Raw genomic sequence first — 27,810 nt, 5'->3', positions numbered from 1 at the left:
GATTAATCACTCTTTGTTGAGTGAACAGATCGATGATCCAAATTCATGTTCTAGAAATCTGGACATCAAGACAGGCACATGAATTCCCAGAGGGATACCTTAGAAAACCGAATGCATTTCATGCTATTAAATAGTCAACTTGGGACTTCCCTGGTGGCGCAGTGGTTAAGAATCCGCCTGCCAATGTAGGGGACAGGGGTTCGAGCCCTGGTCCGGGAAGATCCCACATGCCACGGAGCAACTAAGCTCGTGCGCCACAACTACTGAGCCTGCACTCTAGAGCCCGCGAGCCACAACTACTGAAGCCCGCACGCCTAGAGCCTGTGCTCCGCAACAAGAGAAGCCACCGCAGTGAAGAGTAGCCGCCACTCGCCACAACTAGAGAAAGCCCGCATGCAGCAACGAAGACCCAATGCAGCCAAAAATAAATAAATAAATAATTTTTTTAAAATAAAAAAATAATTTAGTCAACTTTATTCAAGGAATGGACGTGAGTTTCCATCCTCCTCTTTCTCCCCCTTTTCTCTTCCCTCCTCCAGATCTGGCATTAAGGCTGCAGCGGGGGAGGGGGACCCAAGAGGGACATCAAATCCTGGAGGCCGGCCCGAGTGCCCCAAGTGGCAGCCACCAGTGTGCGACAGCTCTGAGTCCCTGTGTCTCTGCAGGTGTTCCGATGACAGGCCTCCCTCCCCTTGCTCTGTTCGCCCCTTACACACCAGCCACCTGCAGAAGCTCCGGAAGGCGGGGCTGTGTCTCCATCGGACCTGCTGAGCGACTGGCGCAGACTGGGGGGCGTGGATCAGTCTGGCGGCCGGGGCCAGAGCTCAGAAGCGTGGCTGGATCCTGACATTGGAACTCAAAGGGCAAAAGCTGGCAGCTCTCAGATCTTACAAAAACGGAAAGAGCCGCTTTTTCACAATATACAGAACCGTAGCAAGAAAGAGGGCGAGTGCAAGGAAAATGAGAAGCTTGTCAGTCAGCTCTCGGCGATTATATTTTGTGATGAGCTTCCGTCCCAACTGGATGGTCCCCGACATGGACTTGAATTCTTCATTTGCATCCAGGATAGTCCGTGAAGAATTAACTGAAACAAAAGAGGGAGGGAGCCTGACTAAGAAACTGTACAACACCGAATCCAAAGACTCTGCTCTGCCAGCTGGGTTCCCCGTAATTAATTAACACTGTGCTCGGAAGCAAGTTCCTCTGAGCCAGGGCAAAGGATGTGAACAGAGGCAACGCAGAGGAGCACAGAACAAGGACAGGGCAAGGAGAGGCAGTTCCCTGGGTCCCTTCCAGCTCAGGGAAGGATAAGGTTTGTTTACATACACTGTCACAGGGCCATAACTAGGCGTCCTCCCAACATGGACATCACCAGGGAAAAGGGCAGAGGATGGTTCCTTTCCTCACCACCAACCTCCGCTTTCTGGAGGCAGGCGCTGCTGAGAAGAACCCCCGGCTGCAAAACTAACACGGGCGACCGTGGACAGGCACTGTGAGGTCTCTGTGGGGGCAGGGCTGGGGGGCAGGACTTGCCGCCTGTGAGGTGCACCCGCCGGGACGTCTGGTGGTCAGATCTGCTCTTTGTGGGATTGTGAAGGGGCAAGGATGTCCTGGGCCCTGCCACATGCCCTCACACGCGCCAGTCCTGCAGTCCTGGGACACTGGCTGTAGCTTTAAACACATGACACCTGTGCTCCAGCCCCTGTGTGAAACCTACAAGGAGGCACGTGTCCCTTAAGGCTCGTTGTGCCCACATGTCAAACTAACTGGAGTGTGGGTTTCTGGACCTGACACTTGAGGAAGAAGGTTTCCCTGGCAAGATTCCTCTACAAAGCATAACAGGGCATCATCAGAACATCCACAGAATGAAACATGTTGTCAGGTGAGAAGGTGAGGTGTGAAGGACAACATGTGAAATGTTTCCATTTATGTAAGAAAGAAGGGGATAGGTAACATTTAATTTGCTTGTGCTCTGCATGCTGGAGGGTCTCAGAAGGCTATGAAAGAAACTGGTAACAGTGCACACCTCTGGCACCAGACCTGGAGGTCAGGGGCAGGGGAAGGTCAGAAGGGAGAGCAGTCTTTCTGTTTCCCTCCTGTACTGTCCAGGGCTGTGCAGCCTGGAATGACGGCCACTAGACACATGTGACACCTGAGTGTGTAAAATGTGTCCAATCCAAACTGCCATGTGTCTGTGGGTAAAATACCCACACGATTTCAGAGCTCTAGTGTGGAAAAAAAAAAAAGGAATGTCAAATATCTCAATAATTTTCACTATGAATTGCATATTGAAATGGTTAAATATACGATTACAATTAATTTCATATGTTTGTTTTTACTTTTTTTAATGTGTCTAATGAAAAATTTTAAGTGAATGTATGTGGCTCCCATTATGTTTCCATGGGACAGTGCTGTCCTGGAGGTTTTTTTCCTTAACCATGTAATTTATATTACCTTTTCACAAAATTACAAGTTAATTAACAAATAAAAGAAATTACCAGAGGAAACAGAGTAGCGTTTTGAAAAACACAGGTTAGAGAAGAGCTAAAACCAATCCTTCTCAAACTCTTCCAAAAAATTGCAGAGGGAGGAACACTCCCAAACTCTTTCTATGAAGCCACCATCACCCTGATACCAAAACCAGAAAAAGATATCACAAAAAAGAAAATTATAGACCAATATCACTGATAAACACAGATACAAAAATCCTGAACAAAATACTAGCAAACAGAATCCAACAGCACATTAAAAGGATCATACACCATGGTCAAGTGGGATTTATCCCAGGGATGCAAGGATTCTTCAATATACGCAAATCAATCAATGTGATACACCTCATTAACAAATTAAGGAATAAAAACCATATGATCATCTCAATAGATGTAGAAAAAGCTTTTGACAAAATTCAACACCCATTTATGACAAAAACTCTCCAGAAAATGGGCACAGAGGGAACCTACCTCAACATAATAAAGGCCATATATGACAAATCCACAGCAAGCATCATACTCAGTGGTGAAAAACTGAAAGCATTTCCTCTAAGATCAGGAACAAGACAAGGATGTCCACTCTCGCCACTCTTATTCAACATAGTTTTGGAAGTCCCAGCCACAGCAATCAGAGAAGAAAAAGAAATAAAAGGAATCCAAGTCGGAAAAGAAGAAGTAAAACTGTCACTGTTTGCCGATGACATGATACTATACATAGAAAATCCTAAAGATGCCACCAGAAAACTACTAGATTAATCAATGACTTTGGTAAGGTTCCAGGATACAAAATTAATGCACAGAAATCTCTGGCATTCCTATACACCAACAACGAAAAATCAGAAAGAGAAATTAAGGAAACACTCGCATTTACCATTGCAACAAAAAGAATAGAATACCTAGGAATAAACCTGCCAAAGGAGGCGAAAGACTTGTACTCAGAAAACTATAAAACACTGATGAAAGAAATCAAAGATGACATAAACAGATGGAGAAATATACTATGTTCTTGGATTGGAAGAATCAATATTGTGAAAATGACTATACTACCCAAAGCAATCTACAGATTCAATGCAATCCCTATCAAACTACCAATGACATTCTTCACAGAATTAGAACAAAAAATTTTACAATTTGTATGGAAACATAAAAGACCCCCGAAGAGCCAAAGCAATCTTGAGAAAGAAAAACGGAGTTGGAGGAATCAGGCTCCCTGACTTCAAACTACACCACAAAGCTACAGTAATCAAGACAGTATGGTACTGGTACAAAAACAGAAATATAGATCAATGGTACAGGATAGGATGCCCAGAGATAAACCCACACACATATGGGCACGTAATTTAGGACAAAGGAGGCAAGAACGTACAATGGAGAAAAGACAGCCTCTTCAATAAAGTGGCGCTGGGGAAACTGGACAGCTACATGTAAAAGAATGAAATTAGAACACTACTTAACACCACACACAAAAATAAACTCCAAATGGATTAAAGACTTAAATGTAAGACCAGACACTATAAAGCTCTTAGAGAAAAACACAGGAAAAACACTCTTTGACATAAACCACAGCAAGATCTTTTTTGACCCACCTCTTAGAGTAACGGAAATAAAAACAAAGATAAACAAATGGGACTTAATTAAACTTCAAAGCTTTTGCACAGTAAAGGAAACCATAAACAAGACAAAAAGACAACATTCAGAATGGGAGAAAATATTTGCAAATGAAACAACAGACAAAGGATTTATGGCCAAAATACACAAACAGCTCCTGGGACTCAATATCAAAAAAGCAAACAATCCAGTTAAAAAATGGGCGGAATGGGACTACCCTGGTGGCACAGTGGTTAAGAATCCGCCTGCCAATGCAGGGGACACGGGTTCGAGCCCTGGTCTGGGAAGATCCCACATGCCGTGGAGCAACTAAGCCCGTGCACCACAGCTACTGAGCCCGTGCACCTAGAGCCCATGCTCCGTAACAAGAGAAGCCACCGCAATGAGAAGCCCGCGCACTGCAACAAAGAGTAGCCCTCACTTGCTGCAAATAGAGAAAGCCCACGTGCAGCAACAAAGACCCAACGCAGCCAAAAAAAAATAAAAAAATAAATAAATAAAAATTAAAATTAAAAAAAAATAGGGCAGAAGACCTAAATAGACATTTCACCAAGGAAGACATACAGATGGCCAAGAGGCACATGAAAAGATGCTGAACATCACTAATTATTAGAGAAATGCAACTCAAAACTACAATGAGGTATCACCTCACACCAGTCAGAATGGCCATTATAAAAAAATCTAGAAACAATAAATGCTGGAAAGGGGGTGGTGAAAAGGGAACCCTCCTGCACTGTTGGTGGGAATGTAAATTGATACAACCACTATGGAGAACAGTATGGAGGTTCCTTAAAAAACTAAAAATAGAACTACCTTATGACCTAGCAATCCCACTACTGGGCATATACCCTGAGAAAACCATAATTCAGAAAGAGACATGTACCACAATGTTCATTGCAGCACTATTTACAAGAGCCAGGACATGGAACCAGCCTAAATGTCCATCGACAAATGAATGGATAAAGAAGATGTGGCACATATATACAATGGAATATTACTCAGCCATAAAAAGAAATGAAATTGAGTTATTTGTAGTGAGGTGGATGGACCTAGAGTCTGTCATACAGAGTGAAGTCAGAAAGAGAAAAACAAATACCGTATGCTAACGCATATATATGGAATCAAAAAAAAAAATTGGTACTGATGAACCTAGTTGCAGGGCAGGAATAAAGAGGTAGACATAGAGAATGGACTTGAGGACATGGGGTGGGAGGGGGAAGCTGGGGTGAAGTGAGAGTAGCATCGACATATATACACTACCGAATGTAAAATAGTTGGCTGGTGGGAAGCAGCCGCATGGCACAGGGAGGTCAGCTCAGTGCTTTGTGACCACCTACAGGGGTGGGATAGGGAGGATGGGAGAGACGCTCAAGAGGGAGGGGATATGGAGACATGTGTATGCATATGGCTGATTCGCTTTGTTGTGCAACAGAAACTAACACAGTATTGTGAAGCAATTATACTCCAATAAAGATCTATTAAAAAAAAAACACAGAGAAGGGGTAAAAACAAACACTCATGTAACAAAAATCCCTCTCAGCCCTCTTTCTCCATGCCTGCTGCCATTTTGAAAACCTAAGTAAGAACCTGTTAAGTAAAAACCTAATAGGCCTTTCTTTTTTAAACTTTCTTCACAGAGAATTTTAACCATCACAAAAGTAGATGGAATAGTATCATGAAGTGCCATGTGGCATCACCCATACACATGAACCACCAACTCCCTGGCAGTCCTGTCCCCTCACGACCCCCATTCAATGCCCCCCACCTACAATTTTGCAGCAAATACCAGACATCATATCCTTAATAGGCTTTTTAAAAAAAATTGTGGTCCTAAAAGACTTTTGAATTTGTGAGTCATAAAGAAAGGATTGAGAACTGCATTCTTTGACTTTCCTGGTGGCGTAGTGGTTAGGAATCCTCCTGCCAATGCAGGGGACACGGGTTTGAGCCCTGGTCCGGGAAGATCCCACATGCTGTGGAGCAACTAAGCCCATGCGCCACAACTACTGAGCCTGCGCTCTAGAGCCCGTGCTCCGCAACAAAGAGAAGCCACCGCAACGAGAAGCCCGCGCACCGCAATGAAGAGTAGCCCCCGCTCGCTGCAACTAGAGAAAGCCTGGTGCATCAACGAAGACCCAACACAGCCAAAAATAAATAAGTAAAAAAAAAAAACACACAAAAAACTGCATTCTTCTTTCTTCAATGGCTATCTCTCCTACAAAATGTACCCCAAGAACGACCCTCAACACCCCAGAAACCATCAGGATCTGTGCACCCTTCTCACCACTTAAATATATGGTCTGTTTCTGATATACGTGCTGGGTGTGGGTGTCCTGTCACCCGCACCAGAGGCAGAAAAGCCCTCGATTCCAAGGCCAGGCCAGCTCCTCCCTCTCACATTCTCCAAGGCCTCTCCCCAGGCTCAGGCCATGACCCCGGTGCACACTCAGAGGAGGTGACCAGCTGGTTCCGAGCCTAAATGCCCAGAAAATTTTCAAACACAGGGAGTGACCTTGGGGACAAGCTGCTTGCTTTCCTTTTGCTTCTGCCTGTTTTGATAGTACACTGAAAAAAAAAAAAAGAGTGGTTCAAAATTACAGATAATTTTTAGGGGTGATAATGGTATTGTGGTTTTGTTTTGTTTGTTTTTTGTTTCAAGAGTCTCTTATCTTTTAGAGAGACATACTGAAATATTTATATGGATGACGTCTGAGATTTGCTTCAAAGTAATCCAGATGAGAGCATAGTGAGGACAGAGTTGAAACAAGATTGGCCAGGAGTTGACAACTGCTGGAGCTGGCTGATGGGTTCCTGGGACTCATGTACCAGGCTCTCTACTTTTGTCTCTGTGTAAAATCTTCCAGAAGTATTTCAAAGAGTAAACTCTCTTCCTGTTTTCCTACACGGAGGATCCTGGGCAGGGCAGATTCTCTTCTGTGTTATAAGGGAGACATCATGGAAAAGCTGTTGGGGAGACCCAGATGGTCTCCGGAAGCTTCTTCTGTGGCCTCTGATTGCATCTTTTAAAAGGAGCTCACAGGACTTCCCTGGCGGTCCAGTGATTAGGACTCCGTGCTTCCACTGCATGGGGCACGGGTTCGATCCTTGGTCGGGGAATTAGGATCCCGCATGTCGCATGGTGCAGCCCAAAAATAAAGAAATAAAAGGAGGTCACAGTAAAAATAACATTGGGGAGTACAACTGTAAGCTGATGAAATCCTAGCAGACTAGCTGGCAGCCAATAACTGTTCATCTCTCTGCCTGGCCAGGGGGGTCCCCAGAGCCCTAGATGAGAACCGGACTCCCAGGCCCCTCCTCCAGCCTTGCTGGCACCCACTCTCCAGGAAGGCCCCTGGGAGTGCTTCTGCACATTTTGATGGGGGTGTGTGGATCTTGTAGTACAACTATAAAAACCGAAAAGGGAAATGAGAGCAGCGTATCCCACTCTGGGTAAGACCAGGCTGTCAAAGAAGTGAGAAGCCACACAGATCAGTAAGCTTGGGGGCGGATGGGGGCAGAGGTGGAGGAGCCCAGGGGCAAGGGCTCTGGAGCCCGTATCTCTGGGAGCAGCTTCCCACTGCAGGCCCGGCTTTACCCAGCGTCTGCGTGGCTTCCTCGCTCTGCTGGACCTGCTGGGACATCATCCTGCTGATCCCCATGAGGCTCTCTGTGATGGCACTGGACGTCTGGGCCAGGCTCTCTTTGGCAGTTTTCCTAGAAGTCCAGAGTGGGAGGAGGAATGTCAACAAAAGCCCGGCTGCAGGAAAGCCCCAGATTCAAATGAAATCCCATTTTTTAATCTATGGAATTAGTACATATTTTTAAATGATCATAGTTAGTGGTGACAAAGGCGTGCTGAGAGCATGCTCTTAAAGACAGCTGATAGGAACGTAAACTGGTGCTACCTTCTGAAAGCCATCTGGCGATATGTATTAGGAGCCTTAGAAATGTTCACGCCTTTGAACCAATAATCTCATCTGGGAATCTCTCCAAAGGAAACATCCAGAATGTGGACAAAGCCTTATGTACTGACATGTGCCCTGGTGTGTTATTTATAACACTGACAAACTAGAAATATAAACACACACAAACAGGGGATTAGTTAATATAAGGGAATACTATATACTATTAACATTTTGTTTAAAGAGCTTTTTAAAAAAACATGTAAGTCTTTGTGCGATGATACTAAGTGAAGAAGAGTAGGAGACCAAATTTTATGTATGGTATGATATTGACTTTATAAAAAATATGGAAGAAAAAATAATAAGAGGAGGCAATATATCAAAACGTTTGTGAGTAGTACAATTATGACTTACTTTCAGCTTGTTATTCATATTTTTCTTTATATTACTAATTTACTACAAATAAGAATATATTTCTTTCATACTTAAAAAAATATTACTTATAAAATTAAATACTAATTTTATACTGAAAACAAGAAGGGGTTCCCCACAGTGGGTTTTGCACCTTGCTGATTGCTCTTTATTCTGTCACCAGAGCCCAGAAAGACAAAAAGACAGATACCTTTGCCTGAAGAGGTCTCCTCCCTGGAGAAGTTCTGCTTTCTCTAGGTTGTCGATAGCAATTTTGCAAGTGAGATTTGCCTTCCTCCATGAGGTCTGATTGCTGGAATCAGAAGGGTCACGTGTGAGTTTCTGTTGATACCACCAGGCTGTCAGTTCAAGTCACAGCAGGTCTTCCTTCCAGCCAGGGAGTGATGGGAAGGCCACCCGAGTTTGGCCCAGGGTCCATCCCCACCTCCCACCACTTCCTCCTCTTGGTTGCCCCAGCAACTGCTCCAGCTCAGGCTCCAACACCTCTTGTCTGGATCCTGGAGGCTGTCTCTGGGTTGTTTTCCTACCGCCCATTAACTGTCCCTCTCCCCCCAGGACAGCCACAGGGAGCAACCTGGCCATAGCATGCCTCTGTTTACAGCCCACAATGGCTCCAGACTTCAGGGTAACATCCAAACTTCCCAGCGGGGCACACGAGGCCCCGTTCAAAGTTATCTCTTACACATTACTGCCTTGCCTTGTGTGCGGCTTGGTTCTGTTCCTCGAGAACCATGCCTCGCTCATCTTTGTATCACCAGTACCCAGAACAACAGTTATTGGCCCATTAGCTGCTCAATCAATATGTGTAATAGGAAGTAGAAAAATCATTATAAGACAGTCTTCTTCAGTATTTCTTCAAGATTTGCTGTTCTTTACAAACCACAGACCAATCATGGACAACACAAACACACTGTATTAGAAGAGTCCAGTCTGACATGATTTATTTACATTTTTTACCTGATCTCCTTGTAAGAAACAACTCAGATTTGGTGAACAGTTCCCTGGAGTTCGAGTGGGGTCCTTTTTTTTTTTTAATATTTTATTGAAGTTGATATATAATGTTGATATAGTTGATACATAATGTGTTAATTTCTGCTGAATAGCAAAGTGACTCAGTTATACGTATATATATATATTTTTTCATATTCTTTTCCATTATGGTTTATCACAGGATATTGAATATAGTTCCCTGTGCTATACAGTAGGACCTTGTTGTTTATCCATCTTATATATACTAGTTTGCATCTACTAATCCCAAACTTCCAGTCCTTCCCTCCCCCACTCCCCCTTGGCAACCACAAGTCTGTTCTCTCTGTCTGTGAGTCTATCTGTTTCATAGATATGTTCATTTGTGTCGTATTTTAGATTCCACTTATAAGTGATATCATATGGTATTTGTCCTTCTCTTTCTGACTTACTTTGCTTAGTACGATAATCTCTAGGTTTGTTGCAAATGGTATTATTTCGTTCTTTTTTATGGCTGAGTAATATTCCATTGTATATATGTACCACATCTTCTTTATCCATTCATCTATCAATGGACATTTAGGTTGTTTCCATGTCCTGGCTATTGTGAATAGTGCTGCTATTTACATCAACATAGGGGTGCATGTATCTTTTCGAATTATAGTTTTGTCTGGGTATGTGCCCAGAAGTGGGATTGCTGGATCATATGGTAAGTCTATTTTTAGTTTTCTGAGGAACCTCCATACTGTTTTCCATAGTGGCTGCACCAATTTACATTAGAGTGAGGCCTTTGTTTGATGGACTATAAAAAAGTTAACTGGGCTCCTCAGAGAATCAAACTCATGCACTAGAACTCTTACGCAGCTGGCTCAAATCAATTGTGCTAACCCCCGGAATATTTAAAGAGGCAAATGAGAGTACACGAACTGATAGGGTCGTTTTGAATAGCACCTCTATGTTGAAAGTGTTCAAATGAGCTCTCTGATGCCTGACCAGCATCTCCTATGCCGTCTCACACCTGATATTTTAAAAGAATCAATTACATTTTCAACTGTTTACAAGGGAGTTCTGCTGGGCCCTGCAATGCAGAGATGAATGAACAATAGTGCTTGCCCTCAGGGACTCACATTTACTGGGGAGAAAGACAAGCAAAAATATTTACTGTATAGTGTGACAAGCACGATAACCCAGGTAAGCACAAGTACTGTTTCAACACAAAATCGCCAAAGTATTAATTTATTGCTTTCTCTCCTCTACCCTGGAATTCCACATCCTGAATGGTCACTCGCAACTTTAAACCCATGCTGAGGTGATTTTGCTGGTGTTAACTTGCTAGATTTTACACAAGGGGTCCTCTTTACTCAGTGTTTATAATCTGAGTCCCCATGGTGGCCTAGGGAAAGGAAAGCCATCATGACACAAAGTCTCACTGGTCCCCACTCACACATCCCTCCCTCCTCACAGGAGCCTCTACCATGCCCATGTCTTTGTCAGTCCCTATCCTCCTGACGGCTGGGCGTTATAAACAGAGCTGCTGTCAGCAAGGATGATGCTGGAGAATTACTCAAATCAGAAGCAAAGCCATAGACAAATACAGATGTCACAGAGTTAGTCCAATTAACAGGGATGAAGAGAAAACCTACAAGGATGGTGACATTGATAGGGACTTCAGAAGAGAAGGATCTGGCTACCAGGTGCTTGGAAAAGTTGATGGGGCCCTCAAATATTTTTGCAATAACAACCCTCTTTTTGATTGTGGTACAAACATCAAATGTGAAGGGTCAGGTAGTTTCATGCTATCAGACAATTTTGTTGGATAAGTCCCCCAATTTCAATACCAAGAAATAGCACATACTTTCAGTTATATAATCAAGGATTAGCATATAGCTGCAATGAAAACCTCAATTTTATTTAACATAAGCTTATTTACATATTTTTGTTTCATTTTTTAAGATAAAGTCCCATTCAAAACTTTCTACAGGGCTTCCCTGGTGGCGCAGTGGTTGAGAGTCTGCCTGCCAATGCAGGGGACACGGGTTCGAGCCCTGGTCTGGGAGGATCCCACATGCCGCGGAGCAACTGGGCCTGTGAGCCACAACTACTGAGCCTGCGCATCTGGAGCCTGTGCTCTGCAACAAGAGAGGCCGTGACAGTGAGAGGCCCGCGCACCACAACGAAGAGTGGCCCCCGCTCGCCGCAACTAGAGAAAGCCCTCGCACAGAAACGAAGACCCAAAACACAGCCAAATATAAATTAATTAATTAATTAATTTAAAAAAAAAAAAAAACCTTCTGCATTTTGGTCCGTCTTAAGTAGGTTCACTTTCAATGGACTTCTTAAGATATCAATTCTCTTTAGATTAAAAAGAACCTTGTATTACTGGGACTTCCCTGGTGGTCCAGTGGTTAAGACTCCCTGCTCCCAATGCAGGGGACCCAGGCTCATTCTCCTGGTCAGGGAACTAGAGCCCACATGCCGCAACTAAAGATCCTGCACGCACCAACGAAGATCCCGCGTGCTGCAACTAAGACCCGGTGCAGCCAAATAAATAAATATTTAAAAAAAAAAAAAAGGGGCTTCCCTGGTGGCGCAGTGGTTAAGAATCCGCCTGCCAATGCAGGGGACACGGGTTCGAGCCCTGGTCCCGGAAGATCCCACATGCCGCGGAGCAGCTGGGCCCGTGAGCCACAATTACTGAGCCTGCGCGTCTGCAGCCTGTGCTCCGCAACAAGAGAGGCCGCGATAGTGAGAGGCCCGCGCACTGCGATGAAGAGTGGCCCCCACTTGCCACAACTGGAGAAAGCCCTCGCACAGAAACGAAGACCCAACACAGCCATAAATAAATAAATAAATAAAATTTAAAAAAAGAAATAAGCAAAACATTCTCTCTATAAATTTGATCTTTAAAAAAAAAAAAAAGATTTAAAAAAAAAAAAGGACCTTGTATTACAAAAGCAACCATTTTTTGGCTTTTTAAAAAATATAAAATACAATATAATGTTAAATACACTTTTGTAAACTATGCACAGTCTCACTTACCCAGCAGCCCCTGCTTGCCCCCCAGCTTTGAGAATTACATCCGGTCTGTGTATAAATGGCACAATTGAGTCATTAAGCTAGGTTTATTAGGCAAACCCTGGCACAAGCCTCACAGGGAGCAAGCAACCCAGCCAAGGCCACTAGCAGGAGGTCAGGCCCTACCTACCTGAGCATCTGCTTTTTGTGATTCTCCACTTCCTGGAGCAGAACTTGCTTCTCCGATTCTTTGTCTTGCTCTTTAGCCGACTGCTCAAGCTCCTGTGGGGGGAAAACAACTCTAAATTAAAATGACTTTAAAAGCTAATACAAAACCGGAGAGCACTTCTATTTCTACCAGTTATGCAACAGCACTTGAAAACCCTCCTAGGGACTTCCCTGGTGGTCCAGTGGTTAAGAATTTGCCTTCCAATGCAGGGGATGCGGGTTTGATCCCTGGTCGGGGAACTAAGATCCCACGTGCCACAGGGCAACTAAGCCCACATGCTCTAGAGCCCATGCGACACAACTAGAGAGCCCACGTGCTGCAACTACTGAGCCCGCGTGCCACAACTAGAGAGAAGCCCACATGCCTCAACTACTAAGCCCGCACACTCTGGAGCCTGCGCACCACAATGAAGGGCCCGTGTGCTGCAACGAGAGATCCCACATGCCACAACTAAGACCTGATGCAGCCAAATAAATAAATATTAGAAAAAAGAAAACCCTCCTAGAACGGAAGACTTAGGAATGCCAGTTCACATACAACAAACATCCTTTTACATAGATAGCTCAGTCTGCAGGAAAGTAAGGAGCATCCCCAGGACCACAAAACCAGAAGGGAACTAAGAGCCAGAGCGGTCTTCCTGTGAGGGATGTGAGGCTGCCCTGGAGCAGGAGATAGACTTCTCTAATCTAGGGCATGCCTGAAAAGAAAAGGAAAAAAATACGACTATATAGGAGCCTACCGCTTCCACTCTGAAATATGATGGAAATACCACACTGCTGTTGCTACATGCTTACTCTCAATCTCTGTACATATTTCATTTTAGACTGGCGGCAAAGAGGGTTTTAAAGTCCATGTGGGGGGGACTTCCCTGGTGGCGCAGTGGTTAAGACTCCACGCTCCCATTGCAGGGGGCCCAGGTTCGATCTCTGGCCAGGGAACTAGATCCCACACGCGTGCCGCAACTAAGAGTTCACATGCCACAACTAAGGAGCCAGCGAGCAGCAACTAAGGAACCCACCTGCCACAACTAAGGAGCCCACCTGCTGCAACTAAGACCCAGCACAACCAAATAAATAAATAGTTTTAAAAAAACAAAAAAATAAATACAGTCTATGTGGGGACAGAAGATGGAGCCTTGGCCATTTGAGGCCGGGAATTGGAACTGAGAACACCACAAAGCCAGGACCACAAAGGGATACACCCTCAGTGAAAAAGTGAACTAGGAAAATGTCTGTCACCCAGCACAGAGAAAATGTGGAAGCTTGTCCTTTTTTGCTGTGGGGTCTGGCTAGAGGGATACAAAATATCTTCCCTGAGAATATATAACCATGGAGCTACCCTCACACTGATCTAGGATTCAAATTCATACTCCCTGAGTGGTTTCAGAAACTCCACAAGGAGAAATGAACATAAAAGTGCTCCCAGACTTGTGATAATTCCAGGAGACCTGGCAAAAGCAAATGCAAAAACCTTTGAAGAGACTTGCCTTCAACTCAGGCCACATAAAAGTCCCACCAGGAAGGGCTTCTGAAGAGGAGTACTCAGAGCCCAAAATAACCAAACACCAGGACCCAACCGTCCACCACAGTGACGGACAGCAGACCTAACAACCAGCTGTCTGAGACCCCCAAGAACTTCAGATGATGGAACTATCAGACAGACTATAATTAAAGATGTCAATATACCTTGAGTCTCATGTCATATTTTTTTAACTGAAGTATAGTTGATTTACAATATTGTGTTAGTTTCAGGTATATAGCAAAGTGACTCAGTTATTATATATATATTCCAATTCTTTTCCATTATAGGTTATTATAAGATTTGAATATAGTTCCCTGTGCTATACAGTAAATCCTTGTTGTTTATCTATTTTCTATATAGTGGTGTGTATCTGTTAATCCCAAACTCCTAATTTATCCCTCTACCACCCTTTCCCCTTTGTTAACCATAAGTTTGTTTTCTATGTCTGTGAGTCTATTTGTTTTTGTAAATAAGTTCATTTGTATTATTCTTTAGATTCCACGTGTAAGTGATATCATATGATATTTGTCCTTCCCTGTCTGGTCATGTCATACTTCTGGCTTTCAAATTAAAACAAGTTCCAGTTTTAATCAAGCTATTGATGCAAAAACATAAACTATTAGCTCATTTATATACTAATTTATTTATTTATATGCTTGTTTATACACTAATAAATGTTTGGAGATGCAGATTAAAACTGGGATGGAGTCAATATTCACTGACCATGTGCAAAATTATTAGGGCCTTACTAGGTGCCAGGTGTACACTAGTGGTTGAAGAGCTGATGATCGGGAGGGAGGGACATAACAAATGTGTAAATGTATTGAGGTTATCTTACTTAGTGAAGGACATAAACGCTGGGAGCACACAGAAACTTAAACAGAAAGAACAAGGAAATACTTAAGGTGGTGAGTGTGGTTGGAGAGCTGAAGTCATATGAGTTGAAAAAAGGTCTTTTATGGAATAAATTTGCTTTAAAAAGCAAAAATCAGTCCAAATAAATGCCCTTTGACAGAGGACAGGCCAAAAATAAATTATGGCTATAAAAAAAGAGTGACGAAGCTTCCCAATACTGACATGGAAAGATTTCCAATACATATTAACTTTAAAAATGGTATTTTAGTCTGCTACCTTTTAGATGAGAAATGGGAAAGAAATAAGAAAACATTTGTCTTTTTTAGTATCTGAGTAGAGAAACTATAGAAAGATACATAAGTAACATATAAGAGTGGTTACCTATTTGGAGGAGGGGAACAGAGAACAAATAAGGAGGCACACCTAAGATTTTCACTGCACTTTTTCCTGCCTGCCAATATTTACACACATATACGCATATATAAAAATCATGTGAAAGTAACAGCCTTTCTAAATTAAAAAATTAAAATGATTAAATCAGCACTAGAGATGGAGGTGGGAAGAGATCAGCCAGGTTCAGTGACATTGCTGATATCTTAAAGTGAACTCCTTTGACAAAAACTGCATATTGCCAAAATTGCCCTTGAAAATCCCTTAGGAAGCAACGCACAGAACACAGACAGACTGTTTTTCAGGGGCCAAACTGCCAGTTTTTCTATCATCTTTGGAACAGACTGTCTTCTTCTGGTAAGCAAAAACAGGGTTATTGGCTGGCATTTGGGGCCATGTCATAAAAAAAGCACAAGTCTTTAAATCCAAGAACCATATGCAGCGAGACCAGGTGCCCCAAGACCCGGACAGGAATGGCCAGATCCATGCCACCCATCTTACCCTCATGCAGGGCACAGCACAGAAACACCTATGCTATTCAGACTGCTACTTTTCTCACTCTATTGTTTTTGGAGACAGCACATATACCCTAGTCGAATTCAGGACTGTTACATATGCATCTGATGTGATTGGAGACTACAGAAATAGAGAGGAAGAGGCTGGGCAAAGTGACAGCATGAAAAAAAAACCAGGGGACACTGGTAATGGATTGAGGTGGATGGGTTGGAGAGAGCGGTAGAGAAAAGAAAGTAATGCAAGTGACCTCAGAGTTTTCAAGTTGAAAAATTCCCAGGACAATGGTGTCCCTACTATCTACCTGTAACATAGCTGGTAGTGCTGTGCATTCAAAAGTCCCTCATTTTTACCTGGATAGCAGGTTAGTACAGTTACCTCCACTGTCTAAACGTTTACTTCTCCCCTGTCTGAACATCCACTGAAGGACCTGGACAGCTCTCGAGCAGAGGTTAGTCCCAGTTCCGAGCCTCGTTCATCGTTACCCAGTTTCAGCATCCCAGCTCTGCAGACACTCACCTGTATTCTGTGCCGCAACTGTTGAAACTTCTCTTTCACTTTAGTATTCAGTTCGGTAAGTGCACTTAATGGTCCTGAACAATCTCCAATATCCTAGGAGACATTGAAGAGATGAAGAGGTCTTTCTCAAGACAATGAAATGAAATGACACCAGCTGTACAGTGAGAGAGTTGGCTTACAGCACAACTAAGTTTGGCCTACTGACTGTGATTCATCCTGATCTTTGCTGTTTACCTCTGCAACACAAGCAAAAACATTATAATTTACATTTTCTCATCCCTCTTTAGGTTAATTCTGAGCAAGCAACATAAAAGCATAGATAGAAACAAAATTGTCTTGACTTATTAGTTCTTGAAGTTTAACAAAACGCCACCCAGCCATTATGAAAGACTTAAAGCAGCTTATACATCTGACAAGAATAAACATCCGAAAGAGATACTATAACTTTAGATCTTTCCAACTTGAAAATCAGGATGCTAAATTCCTGGCATCATATGACAAGATTAACTTCTCGATCTAATTTTACAAACCATCTATTATAAATCACACTGTTTATAGACATGTTTGAAGGTAGATTTAGAATTTGTTTCTGGACATTCAAAATTACCGGAGCCAGGTTTTTTGTTTTTGTTTTTTTGGTTTTTTTGCAAAAGGGTGGAGCTGGTTTTATTCAACAGTCTCAATACAAAAATAACCAAAATGTGTGCAGCAGCGGAATTAGGAAGGACCCTGCCTGACTTCTGCAAGAGTGGGCAGCCCCCTTTTCCCCACAGCCCTGCAGGGGCAGTCAGCTAGCGCAGAGAGCCTCAGGGCAAGGTAGCGGGCAGAGCTCTGCATGGGGGCCTGGCCTTGGCTTGTACTGTCCACTCTGAGCACTTCCATCCTCCCTGCCACTGTAAACACCATGCTCAGATCAGGTCTCCCAATGCTGGGCATCAACCCTGCCCCGCTGTTAGGTCCTCAACAGGACAAACTATCCTGGAAACTTCCTTCCATCCAGCCAGCCAGGAAGGTAGCAAATAAGAGGTGATGACTCGAGGAAGGATGGGCCACCCCAGCATGGTTGGGGGCACTGCTTTCCCCCAACACTCCTAGGTGGGCTGTCCCTGGGCTGACACAGTTCTCAAAGAGGCCACGGAGGCTCCCCAAGGCTGAAGGGAATTGAGGCTGTGGTGGGCCCAGAGGGGAGCACTGGATTTCATTCCTAAGACCCTAGAGGCCCGGGGAGGGGAGCCCTGGGAGGCTCAGGCGTGCTCCGTGGGGCCGGGGCCACCGGTGTGGGAGTGGGCAGGGGCTGCAGCCTGCAGGGGGCCAGCACTGGACTCTGGGGACGCCGGCAGAGGGGCTGAGAGGCCGTCAGCGGACTCTGTGTTGAGGTCCAGCCTCCAGTAAGCGTCACACAGAGGCAGACCATTAGCTTCGCAAAGACTTGAGCTAGATGAGTAATACTCCTCCTCCAGCTCGTAGAGGTCTATGGAGACCTCATCCCAGGGCCAGGTTTTAAAGCAGGCCCTAGAGCCAGATTATGTGGATTCAAATTCTGGTTGTAGCAGTTTATTAGCTGTGTAACCTTGAAAGTTACTGAGTCCTCTGTGCCTCAGTTTCCTCATCACAACATACCCACTTCACAGACCAGGTACCTATGTAAAGGGTTTAGCAGAGGAGCTGGAACACAGTAAGAGTATGCTAAATCTAGCTATAATCAATTGTTCTCATCAAGAGAATGCAAATGTTGGAAAGTGCAAAAGGGCGCTTAAGCAATTTAGATTATGTGAAAAGGCAATTTCATTTGTTCTGAATCTTAAATTTATTTTTCTAGAATTGGCCCAGATGTTTTGTAGTTTACACATGGGAAACGTGAAGTTCAAGAAGTTTAAATGTTTGCATCAAGTTGCCTCACTTGTTCTCTGGATTACTCGTTAAATCACAGTCCTTGCAACATATAATAAGCTATTAATTTGGTTTATTTTGCATCTGATTTCCGTGGGTAGCCTTACTTTCCTTCACCTTTTACGACAGCTAGTTGCAAACTGTGAGTCTACATCTAATGGTTAGTAACATTTGTTGGAAATGGAAACGATCTGCCTAAAAGGAAGGTTTTAAACTTTTGGTTTCTTTTTGCTAAACTCAAGGAACCATTTCTACATTCCTAACTCTTGCCTTGGCCAATTGGTTTACTGCAATACTACCTTCTACCCTTAATTGGCTTAAGGCAAAGGACCTCAGTTACCCCATCTGTTAAACGGAAGAGTAGACTCTTAAGTCTTTTCTACAGACCGACTTTCCCTGTCCGGGTCCCAGTTATGCCAGTATCTGCTTTCTGATCCAGGCAGACTCGATTTCCTCATTTACAACAATCTCAACTACGGTCCAGGTGACGTTCGTTTCACGTAACGAACGGTGCCTCCCATGCCAGGTGGCCTTTGGTGCCACGGGGCATCGGACCCAGGGAGCTGGCCAGCAGGGGGCGAGGCTAATGGCTTCCAGGACGCTACCAAAGGATGGAGAGAACGGTGTCAGAAGGCGGGGCCAAGCAGGATGACAGGTAAGCTTTGAGGCTGTCGGGGGGGCGAGGCGACGGCCAGAGGTGTGTAGGGGAGAGGCCACAAAGGGGAAGCCTGGTCGGGGCTGAGGTGGAGGGGGTGTCCCGGAATAGGGCGAGCCAACGGCAGCCAGATGGAGTATCAAGGCCAATGGTCAAGGGGACGAAGGGGACGGGACCAAGGGGGAAAAGCTCGGGAGTGAGACCGCCGAGCTCACAGAAGGCCAGTGGAGCTTGGGTTTAGGGCTTCTGGACCCCGGCGGGGGTCCCGGGCATTAGTACCTGGATAAGCGCCTTCACCTCCAGGTCGAATTTGACAATCTCTTGGTTACAGATCCTGACGTGGACGTCTTGGGGAACCGCCATGTTGGGAAAGCCGGCTACGGGTTGCCGCGGTGCCCAAGTTCCAACGCGTTTTCGCACCGGCTTCCTTCTTCCCCGTCGGGTCTAGCGGCAGCGCCCCCTAGAGACCGGCCTGCGACGAGCGAGGGTGGTAGCGCCGAGTTGTGTGGACTTTCCCTGACTCGTGGGAAAAATCAGTCGGCCTCTTGGTGTGGACCTAGTAAGACGGAGAGAAAGAGAGGAGGGAATTATCAGCAAGGCTTTAACAGGGGCCTCTCCCCATCTTCCGCCCATCAGTCATTCTAATGACTGCATATTTTTTGCATAGAGGGGGGAAAGAGACTGGAGGAAAAGTATCAATTGGGATGTCTCTGGAAGGTGGAATTAACAGTTTTTTATATTTCTTTAAACTTTCTTGTATTTTTCATATTTTCTACAGTGAATATAAATTGTGGAGTGAAAGAAAACAAAGACAAATGTTGTTATCATTACTTTTTAAAATGTATGGAATTCAAGGCAGTTTGCTAGGGTACTTCCTGTCAGTCCAGCCCACGGTCCAAGGGATCTTTCTAAAACGCACAACTGATCAAGTCACATTCCAGCTTACACCCGTTCACTGGCTCCTGGTGGTTCCCTTTTGTGTACAATTGGATTTAAAAATTTACCTCGCTGGAGTAGTTTTGATGGATTAATGTAGTTTTGATGGAAATAATTAAGAATAGACCCTCAACAGATGGAGGCTCTTTCATTGTATTTTTCTTATTAACTAATCCAAGTTTCTTAGCTGGACCTCAAGGGCATCAGGTACCCCACCCACCCCGGTCTCCTTCCTGGATTCTTCAAGCTCTTTTTGGACCTGTAGCCTTGGAGGGAACACCCTCCCTTAAGGTGTTCATCACCCCACTGCACCTAATAAACAGGCTGTATATTGCAGGCTTGGGCATCTGCCCTGGCTTGAATTCTGCTTGACAACCCACTTCACATCTCTGTGCTTCAGTCTCCTCAGAGGCTAAATGCTGGTGATCACAGCATTGAGTGAAAAATTAAAAGAGGTAATACATAAAAAGCACCAAGCACAATGTAGTAATGTGGTACATGGTAAGAATGCAATGCACATGACTGCTATTATTATATTACTGACATTTGTGGAGCACTTCCCTTGTGCCAGGTACTTTGTACTAAGTGCTTTATGTGTATCATTCTAACTTAACTCTCACAACAACCCTGTGAGGTAGAGTTATCCACTTTTTACAGATGAGGAAACAGGCACAGAGAGATAATGACTTGCCCAGAACAAATGGAATTGCTAGGTCAAAGGATATATGCATTTTAAAATTCTGATACATGCTACCGAATTGCTCTTCATAGAAGTTATATCAATTTACACTCCCACCAGCAATGTGGTACAAATGCCTGCTTTCTCACGGCCTCGTACACATGGTGTGTTAACAAACACTGGGATTTTTGCCAATCTGATTAAGTGAAAAATGCCATCTTTCAATGTTCATTTCTCTTATTATGAATGAAGTTGAGAACTACTTGTATTTATTCTACTATCTGCTTGTTTTTCTAGTAGGTTGTCAGTCTTTTTCACATCAGCTCCCAGAATTCTTTGGATATTAGGAGGATTTGCCCTTAGAAATGAGCTTTGTCTCTTGGTCTATAGAATTTTGACTTGGCTTTTATGGTGTTTTGGGCCTTAAAAAAGTTTTATTTGAAATTTTATTTTTACATTTAGATCTTTACCCATTTTGAAATATGTGTTGGCTTGTGGTGTGAGATACAGAGCCAAGTTTACTTCCTCCAGAGGGTTACCCAGTTGTTCCAACACTATTTTCTGAACAATCCATCTCTTTCTCACTGGTTTCAGATGCCACACTTACCATATAAATATAAATAACATAAATTAATAATTTATATTATTTATAATATATAAATTAAATATAAATACATCTGAATCTATTTCTATACTTTCCATTCTATTCTGTTGGCCTATTCATTCATTCACCAAAATGACACTGTTTTAATATTAGTTTTATGTGTTTTAATACCTGTTAGGATCGAACACCCCATTTTTTTCCCCATGTGAACTTTAGTTTTTTGAAATCGTATTGGTATGTCTTATTGGGGTGGCACTGAATTGTTCATTTAAGTTAGGAGGACTGACAGGTTTATGCCGTTGACTGTTCCTATTCAAGAACTTGGTCTATCTTTCCACTTGTTCAAGTCTTCTTCTGTATCCTTCATAGTATTTTAATGTTTTCTTCAGAGCTTGTACATTTTCTGTTAAGTTCATTCCTGGAGACATTTTAAGATTAAAACCTTTTAAAGAAACTGAGGTTGACATTTTTCAGGTCAAACGTTTTGGATCCTCAAGTAGAAGCTCCCTGTTCAGGACATTGAAGAAACCCAAACTCTGCACGCAGTAGATCGGCCCACATGACCTTGAGCCCCTTTCCCATCATGCTTCTTGCTGGAAATTCCTCTGCAACCAACAGTCGCCAATTGCATCTCCATGAGGCAATGAGAGAAAACATAGTTCCTCTTTTCTCCACCCTCCAACATACTCCATTCTAACAAAAAAGACTCAATTCTAAGGCCTTCAGCTAGAGGCCATCTTTGAGGGATAGATACAATTTGGTGACCCGCACTCCCCATCACTGACTACTGCCAATGCTGTTTTGCTCCCGTCACCTTTACCTACTGATCCTGAGGCTAGCTTTTGTTTACTGCATCTACTAGGTTCTGGCTTTAGTTCTTTCTGGTTTTCAGACCCTAAGCCCATTATCTCTCTCCTACACAGATATCCATCCAAATATTGCCAGTGACTTGGCCAGGTCCCTTACAGAGGAGTATGGATTGTCTCTGAGTGCTGCAAGCATATTGCCATTTGAATTGGAGTTCTGTATCATCTAAGCTGGGTCTGGGGCGAGTCCCTGCATCTGGGTCTAGTCTCTTCTGTAAAATGGACATGATCACCCACCTCACTGGGCCACAGAGAGCAGCAGGTGAGTTCCCTGATAGGAAAGCACCTAGCAGGGGCTTAATGAATGCCACCCTAGCCTTCTAGGACTTTCTAATGCCTTCTTCCTATTCTGAACCTTTCAGCTGGGATATTAAAGTATTTCCCAACTAATGTTTTTCTCTCTAAGGTGCTCTACTGGTTCCGAAATCAATGTGGGCAACGAGGGACAATTGAACAACCCATCTCACTGGGTGCTACCTAACAGAAGGTTTAGTTTCCTAAGAGCTATACTGGAAGGGCTGGCTCACCCAGCTCCTTAAAGTTCCCGGACTCTGATAGAGGCTCCTGTGAGGTCAAGTCCTGAAGCAGAACCAGTCCATGAGAGGCTAGGCCCACTTTGCTTCCTGACAGCCTCAGTGTCACTCAAATGAAGCAAAAAGGGCTTCTTCAAGGGACCAGGGACGTCATGCACACAGCTGTCAATTCTCTTAACATACCCCACTTGATGTGGTACCAGTGTCCTTGCAAATACCTCTGCGGTAACGTACCTAGAACCCTTTGCGTGTTTAACAGCTCTTGTGTTGTTTTGTGGCCCTGATCACACATGGCCTCCCTCAGCAGACTAAACGTTAGTGGCGGTCTCTTTAGTCTCCTTCTGGCCAGTACGTGGCACAAGTCTTGGCAGAGAAAATGCTAAACAAATGTTTGTTGGCTGAAGGAACACACTGCTACAGTGGTGTTTACTCAGGTCCCCTGATTTAAAAGTTCTATGTATATGCCCAGCCTAGCTTGGGGACCTACTTAGAATTATGAAACACACAAACACATACAAAGGCTTAAGTCAGGAGAGACTCAAAATACCTTCTCTCCCTCAGAGAAATCGCTTGGCCAAAGAATCAAGGAGGAGAAATAAGGATAAACTAAACCATGCTCTGAACTATAAAGAATGTAAATGTTTCTGTCAATGAATAATTCTACGTAATAGCTAAATTTAACTAAAGTATTGAAAAAGCAGCCCAAAGTGTTAAAAAAAAAAAGTTAGCTGTTTGTACACTACACCAAGAGAGGGGCAGCGCGATCAAGAGTTCACTGCTGTCTCTAGTTTGGAATTTTGTTACAGTGGGTTATTCCGAAGGGTGGATGATCACCTTGGAAAGCAACAGAAAAGCAACAGAAAAAGGAAGGACGAAAGCATGAGGCAAACAATTCAAAACCTTTTCTTTTCATCTTTTTTTATTTTAAATTACAAAGGATGTTGCATACACTGATGAATCTGTATCTGACTAGAAGTGCTGAGGGGTTGGAAGGTGACAGAAAACAAAGGCAACGTTTGAATTGCCTTTTCTTCTGAAAAGAAAAACTGCACAACTATTAACCAACATTTAATAGAATAATTTTTAAACAGCTCATGCGTCAACGAGATAAAATTCTTTCTAGACAATAGACAAGACTGAATCCAATAAAAAGTTTCATAGCTCCAGTTAGGGGAGGAGGGAACAAAACTACAGAATATTTATGATAGCATTACAAACAGGATCCTACGCAACTATGCAAAAGAGGTCGCCACATTGTATGAACAAACACTTTGAATTCTTGCCCTTCCACTCTTCTCTTGTGACGTCTTATGTGCAGTCAGCCCTAGTATCACTGCTAACCACAAATGCTAAGTTATAGGACAAAACCTAGGGAAAGAAGGTTTTAAAAAAAAAAAAAAAAAAAAGCAGGCGGTGGAATACAGTGTCATAAAAATGTGGTGAAAAGGCAGATACAGTACACACATATACATTTCTGTTATTTGGTTCTGAAAGAAACAAAGGGCGAAGGGCAAGACACAGTAATCAGTCCCGCTCACATCCACCCATAATTTAATAAACTACACCATTGTGTTTACATTGTTATGAAAGAGGCAAACTTAGTTCACCCGAACTTGGCACATTGAAATACCCAACTTTGACATTCCTCACTAGTCACCAAGTCATCAATTCCAAAATACTATTCGGAAGTAGTTTTAAGGTTCTATTCCCTCACCACTACCCCCAAATCTCTCTTTTCTAAAGGAAATGGCAATTTGGCATAATTCAGTTCCTAGGTGTAATTTCTACAATTTCAGTCAGTTTACTAAGCACGAGGATTATGCTTCAACACATAATCCCACTTGTCTATGGAAGTGTAAAACTGTCAGTAGTACATTTTCATCATCTTCCCCCAACATGCTTATTCCTTAAAACGAAACAACCATTCCTACAGTTGACATTCATGGTTACATCCCAATGTGTTTGAAATATTAAAAAAACATGGAGTCATCTTCTCATAATGCCCTTATTAAGATTACAAAGATTACAAAAGAATCCACAAGTATTACGGCACTGTGTGAGGCTTATTTGTCATGATCCGAGGGAAGAACAAGACTGCAGTTCTGTGCAAAGTTGTGGAAATGGCCTTAGTTCCATGGGAAATGGTATTCCACAATAGACTTCACTAGAAGGATAATTTGAAACTTTAACACTGAAAGCATAATTCAATGCGTTCTCAAAATTCAAGTTTCAAGATTTGGAGAGATGCTAACATTCTGTTACATAATTAACTAGAAAATACTTGAACAGAATTTTAGGAAGACTATATAAAGAAAGGGAACATAAGTTTTTGTTAATTCCTGCTGAAGGCAACTTGATTTCGTTTCTTAGAAAGTTAACTAACTCTTAGCAGCTAAAATATTTTTAAATGTATGGAATAAAGAAAAGCACATCCATTCTTGACATTTTGGTGAATAAACTAACAGCTTTATTAATGAAGGCAAACATCAGATAACTGTATGAATATTATATATAAAAAAAGAAATCCAAACTAACAGCATTGTATTTCAAAAGTACTGTACTTCTGTTTCTTTTAAAGAGACTTGTCATCTGTTTTATAAAACAAACAAAACGAGTACTCTTCTCCTAAAAAATTCTGGAAAAATGAAAATAGTCAATTTCAAGCTGATGAACTGAACATACCTTTCTTTAAATGCAGACTATTGCTAAGGAGCAAATGAAGTCAAGCATCAGAAAGAAGATGTATGACAAATTCATGAAAGTTAGCAAAAAGGGATGTAGTGAAATTACTGCTAATCTTTCCCCCTCATATTCAAAGACCATTCAAAACTGGTCTTTCATACAAATAGAAAATAACAATAAAGAGAGGGAATTTGAAACCATACCCATCTGAAATCCTTCATGATGTTTTTATAATAGCTCTGATTCTCTTACCAAAAAGGTCAAAGTGAAAGATTTAGGAAGTGAAAGGGAATGAAGATGTTTTGTTTTAAATGTACAAGTAAGGCACAATATAAAGCCACATCATAATCTGTCATGAAGGATATAGGAGAGGACAAGAATCGTACATGGTACAGTAGAACAAGCAATCATATTGACTGAAAAAGTGTGGCACCCAATTCAAAACTCAGACAAGATCTTAACAAGAACAACTGGACAGCATGCTTTCATATGGAGACAAACTCTATAAAGAATCCAGTGTATCTGAAAAGAGGAAGAATGTTTTTTGTTTTTTTAAATCATAGTAGTACTAGAGTCAAAGTTTATAATTGCTTTGGGAACAATGGGTTTATTTGAGGTGAATTCACAATGCCTTCACTTAAAGTAAGATTCTGGACTTCATTATGAGCTATCTGTATACCATGTATGAACACAGAAAACCTTTAGAGAGCTCTTCTCTAATGATCTTCACCCAAAAATACATGCCACAATTTTCAAAAACAGAACACGTACAATTGTTGGGGTTTTTACGTTACCCTTATAAGATTTGTTTGTGTGATACACTAAACGTATATATTTTAATGACAATAGAGGAAGCAGATTATTACTGGCATTAAAGTACAACCATTTCTAGACGGTTTTAAATGCCACAGAGTCCCCTGGTTAAAATGTAAAGCTGCACAGCTTGCCTATGTCATCTTTATGATAAAGTTAAAACAGCAAGAGGATTTAACTTTCACTCTACATTTTACTGCCAGGTTTTTATTTAGATCAAGTATCGCTGCAGCATTCTGACCAGCCCAGATTTAGCAGCAAATGGCAGGAATCATATAAAATGCAATTTTTTTTTAACAAAGTGCTTTTCTAAGATATACATACATATATAAATAGGTACAAAATAAAGTGTCAACATTAAAAAGCTCAACTATTTAAAAGCTTTTACCTATTTAACTTAAGTAGTACATATAAAACACTGAAATGCAAGGATATGGAATCTACTAAACAGATTCAAAGTCTTTTTTTGAAATGCAAGACCAAAAAATCAAATTCTGGTTTGCAGACAAGAAAAAGGTATAAAAAACCAGAATTCCTAACAGAGCAGCTAGAAAGGGGCAATTTTATAAACCTCATCAGCTGAATCTCTATCACGAAATGATTTTCACCTGATTGCAAAACTGCCATATTTTGGAACACGTTTCAATTTCCCAGACACATTGTCAAAACTTCATATACCTCCAAGTTACAAACCTGTGCTTTGCCTTCTCCCACCTAAAAATGAAAAACTTTAAACAATAAACTTACGTTCTATTAAACCATTAGATCTAAGCTTATCTGTTTAGTGTGAATGCACTAACCAGGTACATTTCCACCAAGCACACAGGGTAATCTTGTGCATCACAGTTCAGCTAAGGTGTTAAGACAATCCTTCTTGGAGTTTCTTTTTCATAATGTCAAAGAAGCATGAAAGCAACATTGCTCACTTGTTACTGTGTATTTTAGAATCAAACAAACCTTTATAAGCTATAGCTTCATATGCTATCACTTACAAATGGGAAAGCGTGGTGGGGAGGGAGAAAATAACAGAAAAGGAAACACACTGTATAGACAAAATATAATTAAAAATAAATTCTCCAAGGGGTAATGGAGAAATAGTTGGAGAAATAGATACTTTCCCAGCAGCTAGGTCAGAAATTTTTGGTATTTTTTTTTCTGGCTAAATAGGATTTTTTTTAAGGTATAATTTTTAAGCTACCAGTTTTCAGAGTTCAAAACACAAGATTTGAAAATAAACAGTAAGAGAGACAGGACGGAAAGATCTGTAGGGAAGGTTTATAACGTTGCCTTGACATAAGAAATTTCTCATCAAGAGGTAAAGCTTTAACATAGTTAAAACACTGACTAATGAAGCTGTTTTATGTGAACAAAAAAGAGCACCTAAAAACTAAATGTGTTAATATTTCTCAGTTCTAGAAACTATAGAAGAAGAATAAGTCACATGTTAAGTTTGAAGAAGCTAGTTTGAAAATACCTGTACAAAAATATAAAAATCTATAAATCTGTTTTTGTTTTAAGCTTGTGTTGATCTTTGAAAATATTACATGCACAATAATACATCAACTGGAAAAGTGGCAACTAAAGAATTAGATATTTTTAGCTTTTTTCTGTCTTTACATATATATATACATAATACAATAAAAATAATCTGTATTTTGGTTGTTTGGTGGAAGTATACTACAATAAGCTAAATAAACTTTTTAATTTTCAAGG

At 42.2% G+C, this 27,810-nt stretch overlaps 1 protein-coding gene across 1 annotated transcript; it reads right to left on the bottom strand.

Annotated features, from left to right (window-relative positions):
* Positions 1–446: 446 nt before the first annotated feature.
* Positions 447–19,376, bottom strand: BNIP1 (BCL2 interacting protein 1). Its single transcript, XM_061188478.1, has 6 exons — positions 19,264–19,376; positions 16,440–16,532; positions 12,603–12,694; positions 8,622–8,723; positions 7,693–7,811; positions 447–1,084 (listed from the first exon to the last, which is right to left on the bottom strand). Exons 1-6 carry the CDS (start codon positions 19,345–19,347, stop codon positions 888–890), a joined length of 687 nt encoding a protein of 228 aa, XP_061044461.1. The 5' UTR covers positions 19,348–19,376; the 3' UTR covers positions 447–887.
* Positions 19,377–27,810: the final 8,434 nt, after the last annotated feature.

This window comes from Eubalaena glacialis, chromosome 4, assembly GCF_028564815.1.
Source record: "Eubalaena glacialis isolate mEubGla1 chromosome 4, mEubGla1.1.hap2.+ XY, whole genome shotgun sequence".
NCBI classification, from domain to species: Eukaryota; Metazoa; Chordata; class Mammalia; order Artiodactyla; family Balaenidae; genus Eubalaena; species Eubalaena glacialis.
Note: the sequence above shows the minus strand (reverse complement) of the source record. Positions and strands in the feature narration are given on the sequence as shown.

What these genes read in the sequence shown, in the direction of transcription:
- BNIP1 (XM_061188478.1), bottom strand. Translation starts at nt 19,347, where the DNA reads ATGGCGGTTCCCCAAGACGTCCACGTCAGGATCTGTAACCAAGAGATT. An exon ending in CACAAAAAGCAGATGCTCAG is followed by an intron (nt 8,724 to 12,602) that starts GTAGGTAGGGCC and finishes TTCTGATTCCAG; the next exon opens with CAATCAGACCTCATGGAGGA. An exon ending in GGAAGCCACGCAGACGCTGG is followed by an intron (nt 1,085 to 7,692) that starts GTAAAGCCGGGC and finishes CTTTTGTTTCAG; the next exon opens with TTAATTCTTCACGGACTATC.